This window comes from Magallana gigas, chromosome 3 (genome assembly GCF_963853765.1).
Source record: "Magallana gigas chromosome 3, xbMagGiga1.1, whole genome shotgun sequence".
Lineage (NCBI taxonomy): Eukaryota > Metazoa > Mollusca > Bivalvia > Ostreida > Ostreidae > Magallana > Magallana gigas.
In genome coordinates, this window is record NC_088855.1 from 49,583,612 (window position 1) to 49,603,133 (window position 19,522).

At 31.5% G+C, this 19,522-nt stretch overlaps 1 protein-coding gene and 1 long non-coding RNA gene across 2 annotated transcripts; both read left to right on the forward strand.

Moving 5' to 3' along the window:
- Positions 1-3,022: 3,022 nt before the first annotated feature.
- Positions 3,023-10,115, forward strand: LOC117684735 (uncharacterized). The gene is made up of 4 exons (XR_010712344.1): positions 3,023-3,210; positions 5,094-5,179; positions 6,150-6,245; positions 6,990-10,115. It is a non-coding gene; the product is annotated as an uncharacterized lncRNA (long non-coding RNA).
- Positions 10,116-14,246: 4,131 nt separating this feature from the next.
- On the forward strand, positions 14,247-19,503 carry LOC105330451 (transcription and mRNA export factor ENY2). Its single transcript, XM_011432125.4, has 5 exons — positions 14,247-14,323; positions 15,331-15,405; positions 16,441-16,511; positions 17,909-17,983; positions 18,753-19,503. The coding sequence occupies exons 1-5, from the start codon at positions 14,316-14,318 to the stop codon at positions 18,827-18,829; spliced, it is 306 nt and encodes a 101-aa protein (XP_011430427.1). The 5' UTR covers positions 14,247-14,315; the 3' UTR covers positions 18,830-19,503.
- Positions 19,504-19,522: the final 19 nt, after the last annotated feature.

Sequence of the window (19,522 nt, forward strand, 5' to 3'; positions counted from 1 at the left end):
ACGCAACGGAATTTGAACAAAACTAATATCAATTTTGACTACATAAAAGTGAAAATAAATTCATTGAAATAAATTTTTGAACCATAGAATATACACTGCACGAAAAGTCGCGTTTAATATAATTTTATAGATTCGTTTACCAAATTATATTTCTTGTTTTTAATATAATTTGTGTATAACGTTATATTATATGCAAAATATAATGTCATTTACTTGATTGGATTTTATAATAAAGTATAATTAGATTTAATGCGATATACAACAAGAATAATGTAGTTTAATAGAAAAAATTATACGTTTCGTTTAAGAAAATTGACATTCATACGTAAATACATTTATACATAAAGTTTAATAATGTTTCTGGTATTCAGGAAATATATATGATAATTGATGTGTCAATAATATGTTATTTTATACAAAATAAAATGTTGTTTACGTACTCATTATTGCAAATACACAAAATCGTCTATATGTATCAAACTATCTGATCATTATGTTCTGATTTAATCATGGGAGGGGTTCGAGACGGTAAACACAAAACATCCTAATGATTATTTTTTCAGACACGTATAAGTAGATTAGATACAATATACAAAAAAGAATAACAAAGTTTAATAGAAAAAATATATAACTATGATAATTTTAGTGTGATCTTTATATGTATATTTGCTTATACTTGAAGTTTAACTAAGTTTGATTTGCATTAAATATACGTGATAATTAATGTGCCATTAATACATCTTTCATTTAGAATAAAATATTGTTTATACACTGATACAAACAGACAAAATATTATAAAGCATCCAATGTTATTATATGCTGCAGCTCTGAACTTACATGTACGTGGAAGGGGTTTGGGACGAAAAAAAACACACTAAATTAATCACTTCAAGGAAATATTTGATTTGTAGTAAAAAAAAAACACCTCACAAAGCAAATAAAAAACAATTGATTCAGGATGAGAGAGAGAGAGAGAGAGAGAGAGAGAGAGAGAGAGAGAGAGAGAGAGAGAGAGAGAGAGAGAGAGAGAGAGAGAGAGAGAGAGAGAGAGAGAGAGAGTTTAACCTCTACGCGCATGCGAATCAAATTAAGCCAATCAAAAATCGAGAGAATTCTGAACCCGCCAAGCTGCGATGGAGATAACATGTCGGATTTGAGTGAAGTAGCGAAGTAGATCTATCAGAATTTAGTGCTCTTGGACTGATGAATCATCAGATTCGTACATCGACGAAATCTTTAGGAAAACATCCATTGTCAAGACTATTGTCAAGTGCCGAAAGGGAAGAAAAAGTTACCACCATGTCAAGCAGGTAGAGCGCTCGTGAGAAACAAGATGGCGAAACAGTCCCACAACGTCAGTCCTTTGCCTCAACTTCTGTTCTTACATGTAGCAGCACCTTGGAGATAGGTTCGCCGGCCAGTAGTACCAGTTGTTTAATAGGTATGGTGGTGATTACAGTATCGATAAACAAGCGTCCCATTAACACATGCTCTTGTAATTTTATAGTTACTTCCCCTTGTGAACATGATTATTTCCCTTGTAAGAAGTACAGTCAACTCGTAACCAAACTGATTTGTAATCAAATAGTCGGATAGTCCGAGTTAAAAATAACTTCAAATTACATGATTATGCCCACAGTCATAACTGTTTAATATTGATAATCATTTAAATAAATATTGTCGGGTATGTCATATTATCAAATTACCATATTATCTACCGGTATAAGTATTTGTACTCACAGATGCTTGGGGACGGGACCCCCAACCCCCATATTCACCCCCTCCCCCCCCCCCCACATTCACAAGTTATTTTTTTACCATTTGACACCTTATGAAATTAAAGAGACCATCATTTCCAGCCGGTCAGTACTTTTTCAGTTATGAGCCCGTCCTATGATATCGTGGTAGTTATATTATTTTGTTAAAAAATCTATCAATACGAAAATATTTCCAGAAACTAATGTTTTGCGAGTTTATATACCTCAGTAATGTTTAACGTGTCTGTTTTCAATGTCTATAAATATTCCGACGTCAAATGTCAATTTCAGCGCGTGCTACTATAAGTAAACAGAAATACCGCGATACCATAGAACCAGCGATATGATAGAAACAAGTATAAATAATTTAAGGATTTCCTAGCGAGGTGTCAAATTTTACAGGATGGTGTCTGCTGACATTGCAAATTCTTTGCTTTTTATACCAGGGGTATATATTTTCTTTCTGCATAGCTTTTGCGTTAATTGTGTTTTTTAAATGTAGCATAAATCAACATATAGTTAAAAATAAATGATAAAAAAATAACCCGAGAATGGACCGGGGGGGGGGGGGGGGGGGGGGAGCAATGATTAAACACACAAGTTTCAAATTTAATCAATGTTGATTATAATTTGTCCCAAGTTATTGCTTCCATCACTTTTTGATGATTTTTTATAAAAATACACCTAGGATACACTCAAATAGAAGTACAGTTGAAATCGATGAAATGGAAAATATATCCAAGATATCTCCATTCAATGACACATCATTTTTCACTCATAAAAGTTCACAGGAAGGTAAATAAATTTCTTACGGAAATTTATAATAGCAAATGTCTGCATCTTTTCGCCATCTGGAAATCACTTGGAATATATACCTTGCACAATTTTTCGTTATCCAGGCTATTTCATGGCTGGTGCAATGAAAAATCCCCATAGACTATTTTGAGTTGTATATTGAGATCTGAAGGGGCAAAAGCCAAAGGGGTGTTTCAAAACAGATAATCTGAAGATATTTCATATCTATTTTGAGGATGATCATAATTTGAGCACATAGATATTTATGATTATCAAAATATCAAGAAAAAGTGAACGAAGGAAAAACTCGGGACAGAGTGTAGCTATTAACCAAGAATTGCTACCCATTATAGTCACAATCTGTGACCTATTGATTAAGAGTCGGCTTGGTTATACGAGTCAGTTTGGGTACGACTTGACTTGATTCCCCTTAGAGGCCTAGAATAACTCTTCAATGCCTGTATTTTGATTTATTTTCACTATTTTGATGAATAGGACAAGCATCGTGGCCACTTTTCAAGTTGAGAAAGATTGAGCTTCAGCAGGAAAAAATCTTGGAGGGGCAGAAGGAAATCAACGCTAAATACTCTCTGAAAGTAATCCATCGCAAAAGAAAGGAAATAAGAAAGTTAAAATATGTGTACCCAGCCAAGTACATGTAAGTATATTTGATGTCAATAAAATATTGGTCTGATTTGCTATATTTAACATATAACCGCAAAAAAATATAGGGATGGGACAATACACCAGTGCATCACGGTATATACTTTGACGATATTTGGATCGATACATTTACCATTAACGAGGCCGGGTCTAATTTGTTCTGCCCTAGATTTTTGAATGAAATTTTTTACAAGAATTTCTACTGATATAATTATTATTTTAAGATAAAAAAATAAGACATTTACCACACCGTTTGTTTAAGGGGTCATCTCAAAGTTTGTTAATTTTAACATAGGACCCTATGGGATTTAGCTTGAAATGTACCAATTTTGCACATTTTTTTAACTTCTGCCCTAGGGATTTCTTTTTCTGTTCTACATATTAAAGTTATTGCTAAAAGGCATCAAATGGTCAAATAAAAAAAACCTTTTACCTCCTGGTTTGTTCCAGGGGTCTTATCAAAGTTATTTTTTGTATGCCCAATTTCCCAGATTTGTCAGATAATGGCTATTTTTTATTTGACAAAGGCAGAAATGGTGATCTCTATAGTATTATTAAAACATTCAGATATATTTAAGTAATAAATAAGTATACAACATCACATATTAAGGGTCATTAATATGAAATACATGGTTACTGTCTTGAGATATATGAATTAAGCTATATTTAGGCGGGTTAAGAAAACGTTACAGAGGGCTAGGCTTGCTGAACCCTCTTCACGTTTTCGACCCGAGCCCCCAAAAAACCTATACTTCGAGACATTTATGTTTATTCCACAATATAATATCGATTTTACGCATCACACGAGCTATTTTCAAAAAATTTCGCAGAATATCTGCAGTAATAACTATCACGCCATGGCGTCAACCAAGCAAAAAGATGACGTCACAATACAAATGAAACGCTGCGCGAAAGCATGCGTACTCGTTCTGTACTCGGCCTCGTTAATACAACGATACCGTAGCAAACTTTTTTTTTATTTTCATAAAATATCCGAGCTTCATATACCAGCTATTTTAAGTCCGCGCGCCTAATATGAAAGTACAAAGATGGCAGAAAACCTCATAAAGTTGTCAAATCGAAGCTAAATCTGGAGTGTGGAAAACTTTCGGATTACTTGTTTATGAAAAGTTGAGAATACAAGACGAAAGTAATTTGTAAATTGTTCAACGTTCATTTTAAATATAATGAAATCACTTTGGACATGTGGTAATACATAGACAGATTCAATAAATTTTAAGCCCTTATTCATGTTTTCATTTAGTTGCAATGTATCGTGATATGTATCATATCTAAGTAAAGTATCGTCCCAGCCCTGAAAAAATTCATGACTGAATTGAAGCTGAAGATTTTTTTTTCAGTGATTAATCTATTGTAGCTTTTTGTTTAAATGTTTTTTGAATTAGGTTTTGCTGGAATCTTGTTTGGGTGGGGGGGGGGGGCTAAGAATTAGAGGATTATGTGGTACATTCTCTGACAAAAAACAGTAGGCTTCATCTGAACACAACATTTTACAAAGCTTTGGCTAAAATAAATAAAAGAATTGGGTGATAAAGCCTTTCATTTTTGTTGTACACCTGATTTCCACACCTAAAACTCATGATGTTCTGTATACCATACTGATTTTTTTTTTTGCATGTTTGAATGTAATATTGCTGAGACATAACATACATATATTTGATAAGCATAAATGTTGTGACTGGCTTGTATATTAATATATATTCAATCATTTGTACACATCTAAAATTTTTGTTAATTGTATTATACAGGCTTATACTGTAATGTACATGTGGAGCGTATTGAGAGGAGTTATCTCAATATCAGCAACTATATAATTGTATGGCCTTGGTATGATATTTTGTGAATGCATACTTTCAGATTGCTGTGCATGATGGATACTCCCATGGAATTTCCCTAGGATTGTAGTGAAAAATGAAATCTGATGATGGAAACCAAATATTGAAGTAAAACTTTTTAAAGAATTAATAACTTAGACCACACCAATAAAAATTTTTGTTTGCAGGGTTCGACACTAACCTTAGTCCGTTAGTCACAGACTAATAGATTTTCATACGGATTAACAAAATTTCTGTCTAGTCAGTCCGGTCAAACTAATAAAAAGTTTTGCTTAAAAAATGTGTAAATTAACGATGTGTGATTGTCGACATTTTAATGGAAAACCCTGACTGTATTTTCATTATCTAGCATATGATACATTGCAGTGATTATAGAGTTACCGAGCGAAAACAACAGGGTATGCAGGATATTATGGGTGACTTGATTATTTCTTTGCCGTAAGGGGATGTCCGAGAAAATAGGTGACAAGCACACGTGTTCACAACAACAGCTTCGAAGAGGGACGCTTATGTGTTTTTAAAAAATATAGGTGAAACGAATCTCCTGTGAGTTGTTTAATTTAAATGAATTGTTTTACGTTAAATAATTTGTGATAAATTGCTTATTATTTTAAACAGATTTTTAAAGAACTTAAACAATGAAAAGAACAAGGTAGCTCATAGCCTGGATCTAATTTGCATAGATCTATTTATAACATCTGTAATGGCGGCATACACCTAGTACACAGAGATAGTGAATACGCAGCTCATTGCTATGTACTGCATAGCACAATACAACTAAACATGTGCAACACCTGTAAGAAAAACATTTTAGTGTATATTATGCACCCCTTTCTTACAAATGCTATTTAAAAACTCCATACTCTATATAAGGCAAATAGGTAATGCTTTTTAATTTATTTCTGACGGGCACATAAAATTGCCTGCGGACTAGTTAAAATGAACAGGCACTAGTCCGGCTGGACTAATGCATCAAACAGTTAGTGTTGAACCCTGTGTTTGTCAGATCCCGCGCTCTTGTATTTAAATAAAACTTTACAAATAATATTCTAATTTTTGTTGCAATGTTATATTTTAGATGCAATAAACAGATATTTCCTGTCTATGCAAGATAAAGGAAGGAGAGAGTCGATTCTTTCAAGAAAGGAATGGATCTGTATCAAAGGAAAGAAGGGTATGCCCAATTATATGCACTGCATGTTTTGAGAGTTTAGACCATACATATGTTCAAATGTCCCTGTTTACAACTGCCAAAATCATGAACTTGTATTGAAGTTCTAATTTATGCTGTATTATATACAGTGACTGTTCTATTGATTTAACTTACCTTTTAAGATTAATAAGGAGTTTTGATGTATAAATCGCATTTGCAGATAAGGCAAGAATTAACAGAAATGTAAATACTTGTTATTATGCCCCCTTCAGACAAGGGAGCGAATACTACATTGCTGTTGTTGATTGGCCGGTCCACCAACAATTTCCTTTAACACAGAGGTTGCTCCTATTGATATGAAATTTGACACACAGATTCATCATAATAATATTTTGGTCAAGTTTGATTTAGAGTCTAATTGAGCAATTTTTGACAGAGTTATGCCCCTTGGATATGGGAAAATCCCAATTATTTGCTTTTTCGTTCATTTCTTTATAGAGGTCTCCAAGGAAGAAAGGGACAATTGTGTTTCACAAATATCTCGTTTTTATGAAATATATAGTCTCATAACTGCAATAGTGTGTGTAGGCAAATTTTCATGATGCACAAACGCCTGTTACTCCTCTTTCAAAAAACAATGATTTAATGCTTAAATAAATTGTCTGAGGAATTTAAAAGAAAAGCCTGAACATTTTACAATGTTGGCTTTTTAAAGACAATATGTGTGTATAAACATGTGTATTTATGTGTGTATATATGTTGTAGAAAATGGAAGTTATACTATAGACAGGCTGTCGGGCTGTATTTAAACAAAAGACCTCCTGGGATGAGGAGAAAAAGAAACAAGTAGAACCTGTATTTCTTGTCGAGTACTTGATGATGTCATCAGAATATGAAAATGATTGGGAAGATGACACAATATATGAAATCACATCTCTAAAGTGGCGCTCTGACGAATGTTTAATTGGACACCAAAAGTTCTGATCTGAAATCCAAATGTTCAAAAAGGCAAAGTATAAGACGTATAAGGACCAACAATGAATCATCTAGAGACAAACCAGAAAATATATCAAATGAACAGAAATGGGCCATTTGAGATTTTTAAAAGATCTCTGCAACTGTCATGTATAATAAGCTCACCTGAGCTGAAAGTTATTATATGGTTTTACTGATATGCAAGCATTTTGACATATACATTGTTGATTGTATAAAATTGTTAACTCCGTCCCATGGACAATTTTTGTTCCTCGCAAGAGGTTCATTCATATTTTGATGTAGGTTTATTATCCATGTATAAAGAGTTGTTTAACACTTCTTGAGAACTGCAAAGCTCAATATGTGATATGACTGTAAAATCATTGCAAAATAGCTTGATGTATTGTTGTAGTATGATGAACCTAAAAATATGCTGGGTATTTTTTTAAATACAGGATCTGATATTACTTGTTCAACTCATACTGTTATGTAAAAGAATATTCATTGTGTATTTTTTTATTGTTGAATTTTTTTTATGCTGATCAATTATAGATTAAATTTGGCCATTATGATTTTCAATTTTTGTCATATTGGCATGTAACCAAGTCATACTTTTTTTATCTCAATTTATTTACAAATATGTTTAAGTTTATTTCCAGTAATTAGTGCATACATCTCTATAGCATAATAGAACTGAAGACAATAGGAAGTTATTTATTTTTAAAGGGAGCTCTGTTGGCAGTTAGTTGCAGATCTTGATACCCAAGTAAGAGAAAGGTGGCGTCTCTGACCGATCCTTTTGCTCTTTCTTGTGGGCGAGTGAGGCTTCCCTGTCAAAGGCTTGTATAAGTTTGAAATCGTAGATCAAATTATATACTAAACACGTATATGAGTGATATAAAGTGGTTATTTTGATGAATATTTTATCATAATTTGTTTCTTTTGTTCTAAGTAAAGAGTTAAAGACTAGATTTTTGATAATTTTTTGAGTAAAGAGTAGTTTTTATGGACATCTAGGCAGGACTTTTTGTATGTATATCTTTCAGAGCTTGTTCCTGAAACTTGGGCGTAGACTAGAAAATTTACGGAAAAAATACAATTTTTATCTCAAGTTATTTTAATCTACATATTTGTACAAGTTTCACTTATATAATTTATTAGCTTAATTAGCTCTATAGTGAACAAAATTTGTTGTTAAAAATATACAGGAGACAATGCAAGAGTATTTTGAAAGGGCTTTGCTGGCAGTAAGTTGAAGATCTTGATACCCAAGTAAGAGAAAGGTGGTGTCTCTGACCGATCCTTTTGCTCTTGCTTGTGGGCGAGTGAGGCTTCCCTGTCAGTTTCTTACAGATGCAAGGAATAAACAAACAAGACTTGATAAGACATTTCTGAGTAAAATAATGGGGAACTGTTTTCTTTTTATGATAAGTAAGATTGAGTTGAATATTTATAGTGTCATAACTATTTTACATTCTGTACATGCATATGCCAGGTCTTATTTCAGACCTTAATAGGATAGACTAGAAGAATTTTTATTGAAAGTGAATTTTAAGCAGGAGACAATGAAAGAGTATTTTGAAAGGGCTTTGCTGGCAGTAAGTTGCAGATCTTGATACCCAAGTAAGAGAAAGGTGGTGTCTCAGACCGATCCTTTTGCTCTTGCTTGTGGGCGAGTGAGGCTTCCCTGTCAGTTTCTTACAGATGCAAGGAATAAACAAGACTTGATAAGACATTTCTGAGTAAAATATTGGGGAAACTGTTTTCTTTTTATGATAAGTAAGATTGAGTTGAATTTTTATAGTGTCATAACTTTTTTAAATTTTGTACATGCATATGCTTGATCTTATTCCAGACCTTATTAGGATAGACTAGAAGAATTTTATTGAATTTCCATGATTTAAATTTACCATTTCGCCAAATTTTGATAATCAATTATTGTTTGCATTGGAAGTGTGTGTAAATTAAAATTACTTTATATACGTTCCAAAATGTTAACTGAATAGTCTGGTCATTAGAATATGTATTTTTCTTTTCTGTATAATAAATTTTCAATATTATAATGTAAAACCTAGGGAATTTTTTTTAAAATCACATGAAGTGTTTAAAATTAGAGATGCACATGTACATCCTATTATTGAACAATTTGTTTATTCAATTTAGTATAATTTGGTATTTGTATGCATCATATATATAAATATATAGGGTTTTTTCAATGCTATTACATATAATATGATTGTTAATATATATCTTCTCTGAAGTGGTTTTCATGGAAACTCTTATCTATTTGCAGTTATGAACTATAGAGTATGTATGTAGTATGTATGTTTCTATGAAAACATGCTATTTTCAAAATACATGTACTAGGAAAGAGAATTTGTGTGTGCGTGTGTATGTATTTTAGTGACCAGTAAATAAGTAAAAAAAATTTGATTACTTCAGTATTGTCAACTTTCAACAATTGCTTTTCTTTATCCACATGCATTATATAGAAAAAATGACTTTGTGTTGTAATTTATGTTGTATATGAAAATACGCAAGTTAAACTAGAATTTGTTATTTGCAGACCATGCAGCAATTTTTATTGGTCTGTTTCAGTTGTGTTTTTTTTCCTACTAGTCTATATAGATTCCATTATTTCCATTTAATGTGTATTAGCCTGCATTTGCTTAAGTCAAATGTGCATTTCACAATTCCAAATTTGGACATTTTACCTAAGTATTTTTTAAGAACTATATCAGAAATTGTAATGGCATCTATTCCATATGTATCTGATCATGACGTACGTATTGTAATTTTCTAAATTGTGACTTTTATGCTTAAAACTTTGAAATGTTTTGCTCTGTAAGAATACATGTATTTATTTTTTTACATCATTGAGACTTTAACATGCAATAAAATCGAATCTTAAGTGGACTTGTGTGTGATTTTAATTTTCAAAAATGATAGCAAAAACATTTTCAAAGAAAACAACTGGATGTTTGAAGTTATATAAAGATGTATGCGGTGGTATAATAATTTAATTAAACGAAAATAATGATGTAAAATATATACAATTCCAGTTTATATTGGCAGGTTTAATCAAAATATTATCGTCGCATAAACAATAGGTATAATGTAAGTTGATAAAAGCGTTTATTTGATTGTTTTAGGAAGTTTAAGATATCCGTATATAATTTAATTTTTGACAGTTTTATAATGTAAAATGTAAATTAAACGAGAACAAATAATGAATTAAAATTCAACATTAAATTTTATTAACCAAACAAATTTAATATATCCATTAAACTTCATTTTTTGAGCATGTTTAATGAAAATTATACGTTTTATATACAAGAGGTATAATGTTAGTTTACGGAACACTTAAATCTGTACGTATGAGTAAGTTTACAATTTTTCCGACATTATTAAATTTGTTCTTTTACGGAATCCAGTAAACTCATATTAAATGCTAATTATTTTTAAACGTTTTCGGGCACACAATATGTAATACTACATACTTAAATTTTAAATAATCGTAACGTTTAAATTGCATTTAAGGTGAAATTAAACGCGACTTTTCGTGCAGTGATAACTACCTGTATGTTTCAGATTGCCGCTGTATATTTTTAAGCCAATATTATCCGAAATTTGCAAAAGTATATAATAATGTAAATAACTGATGTACATTCCTATACCTTTTAATGTTTCTAATTTGTTTAATTAAATGATATTCAGACGTTTAGAGAGAGAGAGAGAGAGAGAGAGAGAGAGAGAGATGCCTTAAAACTTATCAGCGACATCACATAGCAAAGTATATATACGCAAGTTTGGGAGAGAGAGAAAAAAAGAAAGAGAGAAAGAGAGAGATATGATGATTCTGAAGGAAACATTCTAACAACAATTTTCTTTCTATCGATTTGAATATTGTAAAAATAAAACGATCGAATACAACGTGATTTAGAGCTTACTGGTTGGTTACCAGTTTCTAACTTATAATAAGAATTGTTTTAAAATGTATAACATGAATCTTGACGTCGTAATTTGACAAAATTAACTTGCATTATAAATAGGTTTTTAACCTGTGTATTACCTTAAATCAAACATAATCCCCTCTTTCTCTCCCTTTCACACGCACGCACATTGTATTTGATTCATTTTTACAATATTTCATATCAATATAAAATCATAGTACTGAAGTACTGACGGGAGTTGATTTTATCGATTATCATTTATTTTAAAATCAACTTATCTTGCATGGCAATTAGTTTCTAGTATGTATCTAAATTACGCTTTTTTTGATTATACGAATTTTTAGACTTTTCCGACAAGAATTTCGAGAAACCCCATATGAGTCAGGATGTGTAATATTTAAAGATATTTCAGACTATGTATTAGTAATCGAAACAATTCTAAGAATCGTATGGATCCAGGCACTATTGATATCGAAATCTAGTCTCCTTCAACCAGACGCTCGGTTGTCTCCGTTAATCTCCGACAAGCAAGAGAGCCTCTGTGCTTGTCGGAGATTTACGGAGACAGCCGAGCGTATAGTTGAACGAGACTTTATTAAACTCTGGCGTAGGAACACACAAGACTACAAAAATATCTAAATTGTTCGTAATATATAAAATCTGACTATTTTCAAAGTGTTCATAGATAAGTTTCCTTGAAAAACAATGCTTCAGCATACATTACAACGAATTTTTCTATTATTTTCAAGAACTAAGTCTTGTCAGCGGCGATGATTTGTGCTTAGGTCCAAACACTGTTTCACTTTCGGTTTGCCAGAGTAACTGCATAGGAGAGTTGATTAAAATCAACTCCCAAAAATTGATAGGTATGTGCATGAACGACAGCTGCAAAAGACACAAATCAATCAAAGTTCTGAAAAACTGACGGGAGTTGATTTTGTCGATGTTTATTTTTTTTTTTAAATCAATGATATGTTATTTTGCATGACAAGTACATGTACTTTCTAATTTGTATTTGAATTACGCACATTTTTATGATATGAATTTTTGGACTTTTTCGACAAGAATGTCGAGAAACCCCCATATGAATCATAAATAATATTAAAATAATATTTAAAGATAAAATTAATTCAATCAAACTATATATCAGTAATAGAAATATTTCTCGAAAATTGTATGGATCCAAGCAATATTGAACTCTAGTCTCCTTCAACCAAACGATCGGCTGACACCGTAAATCTCCGACAAGCAAGAGAGACTCTCTGCTTGTCGGAGATTTACGGAGACAGCCGAGCGTCGAGTTGAACGAGACTATATTGAACTCTGGCGTAGGAATACATACGACTATAAAAAAAATACCTAAATTGTTCGTACCATTTAAAATCTGACTATTTTAAAGGTATTTATAAATAAGTTTCCTTGAAAAACAATGCTTTAGCATACATTATATCGAATTTATCAATTATTTTCAATAATTAAGTCTTGTCATCAGCGATGATTTGTGCTGAGGTCCAAACACTGTTTCACTTTCGGTTTGTGTGAGTAACTGCATAGGAGAATTGATTAAAATCAACTCCCAAAAATCTTGTGGTTGGAATGTCTCCGTAAATACTGTAAACGTACTTTGTTTAAGGTGTACGATATTTGGCGGAAGTTAGCATGGATTTGATTAAAGCTGAACACCGCTGGTAAATAGGCACCGTCACACAGATACCTGGTATATAAACCCTTCGATTTCGTTACACCCGATTGCACACCTGAACCTCGTGGCCGACATGTAGTATTCCTTTCGTGGTCTTTAGATTTTATGCATTTTTTTCTTATCTTATGTTCATTTTCTGTTCGTAAATAATGCATTGACCAATTTATTTGATGTTAGTATTCTCCTGGCTTCAAAAAGTGCGTAAAATTTGATAATTTCATCGCGACCGGGTAACACGGCGAGGCAAAATGTACGTCCACACAGGTGAGACCTCTACAGCGAAGTACTTTGAACTGTTTAGAGGTCTGTCCCTTATATAAGGGTTGTAGGGACAGCAGTGATTAAAGAGAAATATGGCGGACAGTGCCTATTTACGAGCGGTGTTCAGCTTTAAGCGGATTTATGAATTTACCTTTTTATCTACTTATATATTTTACATTTGATAATGTACTTGATTTTGTGGTCGCCGTTTTCCGCCAAAAACGCCAAAGGACTAAAGACAGTTTTTAAAATGTTTACAGTATAACCATCCTAGCTCTCTCTTTCTCTTTCTTTCTCTCTCTCCAAACTTGAGTGTGTACAAAAAGATGTGGATATTACAATGTAAATCAGTTTTTTACTTTATTTTTTTGTTTTGTTTTTTTTTTGTTTTTTACAAAATCCGGGTAATCGGCTTAAGAATTTACAATGGCACATTTGACACATACAGGTTGTTATACATTGTACATGTATTTATGGTTAAAAATTTTTCACTTTTATGTTGTCATAATTGGTTTTTAGTTTTGTTTAATTCCGTTTCGTTTCGTTTCGATTTTTGGTTTTGTTTCGTTTCGATTGGTTTCGTTTCGTTTCGTTAGGTTTCGTTTCGATTTCGTTTCGCACTTTACAGGCGCCCTTCGGGCTTTATTGGATTTGATCACGCCCCGACCAAAATTATCACCTCATGCAAAGAATGATTCCTTATTCCTTAAATTGTTAAATAAACTGAGCAACCAAAATTTCTATTTATTCCACGATGATTGGTCAAAGAGGCCTCTTGATTTTTAAAAGGAATTTTCTAATATTTATATTTCTCATAGATGTTAGATAATGATAATTAGAACAATTTTACCTTTTTTGTATACTCTGCGTGGGAGTGTCATATACTGCATTACTCATCAACTAATGTTTCTGGACAATATAATAAACAAACGTGTCCCTTTTGATAAAATACAAACTTATCAGTACAGTATATAACTTTTTGATAGGTTTTGTCTGGAAAGACATGATATTTTTAATTATATTTAAGCTAGTATATAAAAAGTGAATGCCTTGATTTATAACAATTATTTCGGAATTTATAAATTTATATCACAACGTTGAAAAGTAAAATATTAAATTGTGCAATTATATTTTTCCCCGTAGCAACTTCATAAACGATCGGGATCAAATGACATTTTATTCTGAACACAGCAAACAATCATGGCTGAGTAAGTACAGAGACTTGCATTCTTTAGTTATTATTTATTCACTCTCTTGATATCACAATGAATATTTGATTTATATGTTGGTAGTAATGTAATGTGTTTGAAATTTTCTTTTTTTATTAAAATTTATGAAATTTTTTTTTCTAAATGAAGCTAAAACTAATTCTTTTTTCATGGATGAATCACAGGAGTCACCGGTTTTATCAATTTGTTGTAAATCAATGAGAAACAGGCAAAATCTTAAATCTGTAGTCTGTACATGTCTTTTACGTACATTCACGTGCCAAAAGTATGTAAATTTATTCTTTTTTTTCTATATATTTCATTGAAGTCTTATTTGAAATTTATTTTGTGAAGATTTAATAAACACATTTTGGCATTCATTGGGAATAGTTTTTTAATTGCTCTTTTTTAAAATCTGGCATTCCAATCCACATTGAAACATTTGTTTTAGTGCTGCAGCATGTGCCATATATCCTTTGCAAAAATATGCAAACCAAAAAATCTTACTTCAGATTCTTATTATCAAATCTCAGGAACAGAAAGTTGGAAAATTATTTTAATGTTATGTCGAAAAAGCTAGAAAATGCTAAATTTATCAATCCTAAACTTTTTAATAAATTAATCAAGCGATTATTCTTTAACAATTCTTTACAAATGTTGGTTTTAAGTGACTGATAAATTGAAGGGTTATTTACAAATCAAGGATTCCATACAATCCACATAGAGAATTATACTCAACCTTTTCTTCTGGATGTATTTGAATAAGAAATTGATTGAAAACATTGTCATGTACCAGAAATGACAATGTAATTTACATGAATATATACATGTAAAGTGGTGGAATGGTTTAAGAATATTGAGTTTTTCAAAATAAAATGAAATTTGATCTAGATACATGAACCAGTATTTATCCATTGTATATTTAAAGCTGTGCTTATAAGTGTTGATAACTGTATGAATTTGATACAATGATAAATTATTTAGTACTCACTACTGTATTATTGCAGTGATATAAAAAGAAAAGATGCGCAGATGAGAGCAACCATCAACCAAAAATTGGTGGAAACTGGGGAGCGTGACAGGTGAGCTGATTTTGAGAAGAGAAAAAGCAAAATCAAGCTTTTGAAAATTTGAAATTTTGAAATTCAAAATTTGTGTAATCAATTTTACAAGATCTATGTCTCAAGCTGCTACCAAAATTTTCCCTTGTTCCCTTGACTGTGATCTCTAGTCATATAATTTCATGAATAAATCTTTGCCAGTCATTTAGCATCAGGCTAGTTTTTTTCTCAAAAATTTGAAGATCAGATTTTCTATTTATTTTATCATATGATATAGATGAATATGATATTGTTTTCCTTAAATGACAAGTCTTTTGATATTTTTATACATCTTTGTCAATGTTATTTTTAAGGATGTCAACGAGTACCCGGTTAACCGGGTACTCGATCGAACGTCAGGGTATCGAATACTAAAATAGGTACTCGGTTACTCGGATGTATATTTTTTAATATTTCTAATTTTATTTAATAATGCATTAAAACATCGGTTTTAAAACTTAAAATGTCCATTGCACTTGTTCATACAGTAATTAGGATTTCATACGCCTCTAAATATGCTAAATGACCGTTATCGCCTGTGGCAGTGTTTATTTAGTAATTATCGTGACCAAGCACCTGTTACCTTTGGCTGTCTTCTACCCTTATTTTTGGCTTACTTTAATGATTTGTTTTTCACTGAACATCGTTTATATAGTCTATTATATAAATTAGATAGCACACAGTAGAGAAATTGTACAGACCTAAACTGCCGTCACCGACTTCAAAGGTCTGAAAATATTTTAAAAGAACTGAAGTTTCAAAAAAACGTAAAATATCAGCTGTGCGAAATAAACTTATCCTATACGGGGGAACGACAAACATCATAAATCACATTTGTCTTAAACATAAGGAGGAATTTTTACAAAAGTGACCAAGGTTTTACAGTTATCAATGTACTTGTTCATATTTATTTACACTCTTACCGAGTACCCGGGTACTCGATCGGAAAAACGTCCGAGTAACCGAGTACTAAAAATTGACCGATTTACATCCCTAGTTATATTATTTTTATCATAGATTAAAAGACTTGCTAAGAACAAGACTGATAGAGTGTGGATGGAGAGATCAACTGAAGCAGCATTGTAAAGGTAAGATGTATTATTTATTGACAGAACATTGTAAAGGTAAAGTGTATTGTTTACTTGCAGAACATTATTTTATGACCTTTAATATAAAAGTACTGAATAGTACACCGTTGTCAAAATCATCTCTCATAGGGTACAATACATGTACTACATTAAGATGTATCCAATATTAATCTTACAGAAGAATCACTGTTTATAATGAAACTGTTGAGAATTATTTTTTTTTTCACATGATTAAATCACTTCAGTGTATCACTGTCTTGTAGACTTTATTCATGATTGTTATTTTGTATTTCTTTTGGCTTTTTTATTTTAGGTGTAATCATAGGTTTGATTTCACAGTGTAAATTTTCACTGCTTCAAACTTCACTAAGCAATTATCCGTACCTCATACTTTTGGGGTGTGGGGAGGGGGAAGGGAGGGTCCTTAAAAAAACTTATCAAAGTTTATTAGGTGTAGTATAACTTATCATTCACCTTTAAATATACTATAATTACAGTATTCATAATATAAAACAGCACAATCAACTACAATACCAGAAGTTCACCATGCAATTCTGTCTCGGTTTGTAGTTAACTTACACTTGCATGTTTTTGGGGTAAATTTGAATGGGTGTAAATATTTCTGCAGATAAATGTCTTTGAAATAAGAACACAGTTATCTATGCTAAGCAGACTTAAAAAATTAGTTCACTTTGAGATAAACCAGCTTGGGACCTAATGTACTTCAACATCATCAAAATGTTCAAGATTAACATATCCAGGATATCAGGAATTTAAAAAAAAAAATTGTACATATATACATGTATTAACAAACCAGGGTGTTTGAGATGACCCATATTCAAGATACTGAATACATGTACTATAACTGTTACAGTACTGGTATTAATTTATTTCACACAGCTCTCTTTTGCCTTTGGTTATGCATGGTTAGATGTCGTAATAAATTGTAGCTAACTTTAGTGCCTGACTAACACATAGAAACAAAAAAATTTAGACATTTGAAGTTTTATAAAGACTTTAGCTATCAAAGACATCATTTAATTTGAATTCAGAAATGGCATAATTCTTTTTTGGATATCATTGCCAACATTATATATCATCATCATGATCTTGATTGAAAAATATTCAAATAGTATACACATGTACATGTATAGAAATACATGTTTTATCAAGCCAGATGAAGTAGAAACAACTTGCATTAAAAGTGTACATTTTGACCGGTAACTCTTTCTCCACAAATGCACACACTTTATACTGTACGTGATTTTGCTAAATCTTAACACCTGTTTTGAATTTTGCAGATATATACATTTGTATTAATCATATGATGTTAAATGTTAAAGAAGATTTGAACTCCTAAAACTATTTACTAACAAATAGGAACTCTTTGATTACAGAGGTTGTAAAGCAGAAAGGACTGGAACATATAACAGTCGATGATTTAGTCGCGGAAATAACACCGAAAGGAAGAGGTCAGTATTTAATAAAGCAGAGCTCAGCTACTGATACAATGTACTACCAAGCAAGAGAGCATATCAGTTTGTCCATTCGGCACCTAGGCACCTTACGTTATAAATATTTCTTTTTATCATAAGAATTTTCTATCCTTTAATAATAAGGTTCATCACAGTTGCCATTTTGTAGTTTTTAAAACAGGCTTTTTGGCTTCAATTTTTTGTCTGTTATTCATGTAAAATATCTCCATTTGGCTCTTACTACTTTTAATTAAATTGATGTGTATACATGTGCATCATCTGCAATGACAGTTTATGGGAAAGCACAGTTTCATCTTACAAATGCTGGCTTCTAATTCTGAATATGTAATGTTGTAATGCATGTTGAAAGTATTTCATCTTATTCAGCATATGTACTGGTATTGAGAGAGAGAGAGAGAGAGAGAGAGAGAGAGAGAGAGAGAGAGAGAGAGAGAGAGAGAGAGAGAGAGAGAGAGAGAGAGAGAGAGATATTTTGTCGGTTAGAAGATTATACATGTGTACTTCTACATGTAATATGAATATGACTGAATGCATGAATAAATATTTTGCACTGAGAATGTTGAAACAAGTAGGCTATACCATTTTCATTTATTACAATTTTATTACAATGTACAATAAGAAAGCTTGGTGACTTTTCCGCTTGTGATTTTATGGAAATACATTGTATTTGTTTTTTCAACCACTTGAAAATATACTGGTAATAAATTCTAAGTGTTGATGAAATGTTTTGATTTCTTTCTTGCAGCTCTTGTACCCGACAATGTGAAAAAGGAATTGTTACAAAGAATTAGGACATTCCTTGCCCAACAGGCTGATAACTGATCTTGGATCTGGAGCTTCCAAAAATGTTGTTTGATTGTCCTAGGGACATGATATACCATAAATATAATTATAGATACATCACCGTCATCTAATGAGCCACCTATTATAAGATCAATGTAGTAGTGTAAATCATTGAGTCCTGTAGAGAGACACTGATGCCCACCCTTTCTGTGACTGTGTATATATATAATTCTTTCATTTTCATTTATATGCAAGACAATATTATGATTCAATCTATAAATTTTATATGTGTAACGTTAATTTATAGTAAGGAATTCCAGATGTGTACATGTGTCAAATTTTAAAATCTTTAATAACTGAGTTATGATGTTGCATCATTTAAATGTTTATAGTATCTTTTAAGCAGATTTATGATCTAATCATTACTGGTATGATATTGGGGAAGAAAATTCTGATGTACTTTTTTTCCCCGCATTTTTTTTTTTTTAATTTTCAGTACGCAAGTTTGATCTTCTTACAGAGACATAAATAACGTCTCTGCCTTCTGAATAGCAAGTCCAATAAAGGCATACCTGTACAATACTAGGATTACTTTATGTTATTTGGTATTAAATCAGTCCTGGTAATAAGAAAAACGATACATGTATGAATTGATATATTCTTTATTTTTATTGTATTGACTTCCAAATAATAAATAAAAATGACGAAATGAATGTCTTTATTATTTGTTTA

Coding starts and splice junctions, on each gene's coding strand:
- LOC105330451 (XM_011432125.4), top strand. Junction 15,406..16,440: donor GAAACTGGGGAGCGTGACAG/GTGAGCTGATTT, acceptor TTTTTATCATAG/ATTAAAAGACTTGCTAAGAA. Junction 16,512..17,908: donor ACTGAAGCAGCATTGTAAAG/GTAAGATGTATT, acceptor CTTTGATTACAG/AGGTTGTAAAGCAGAAAGGA.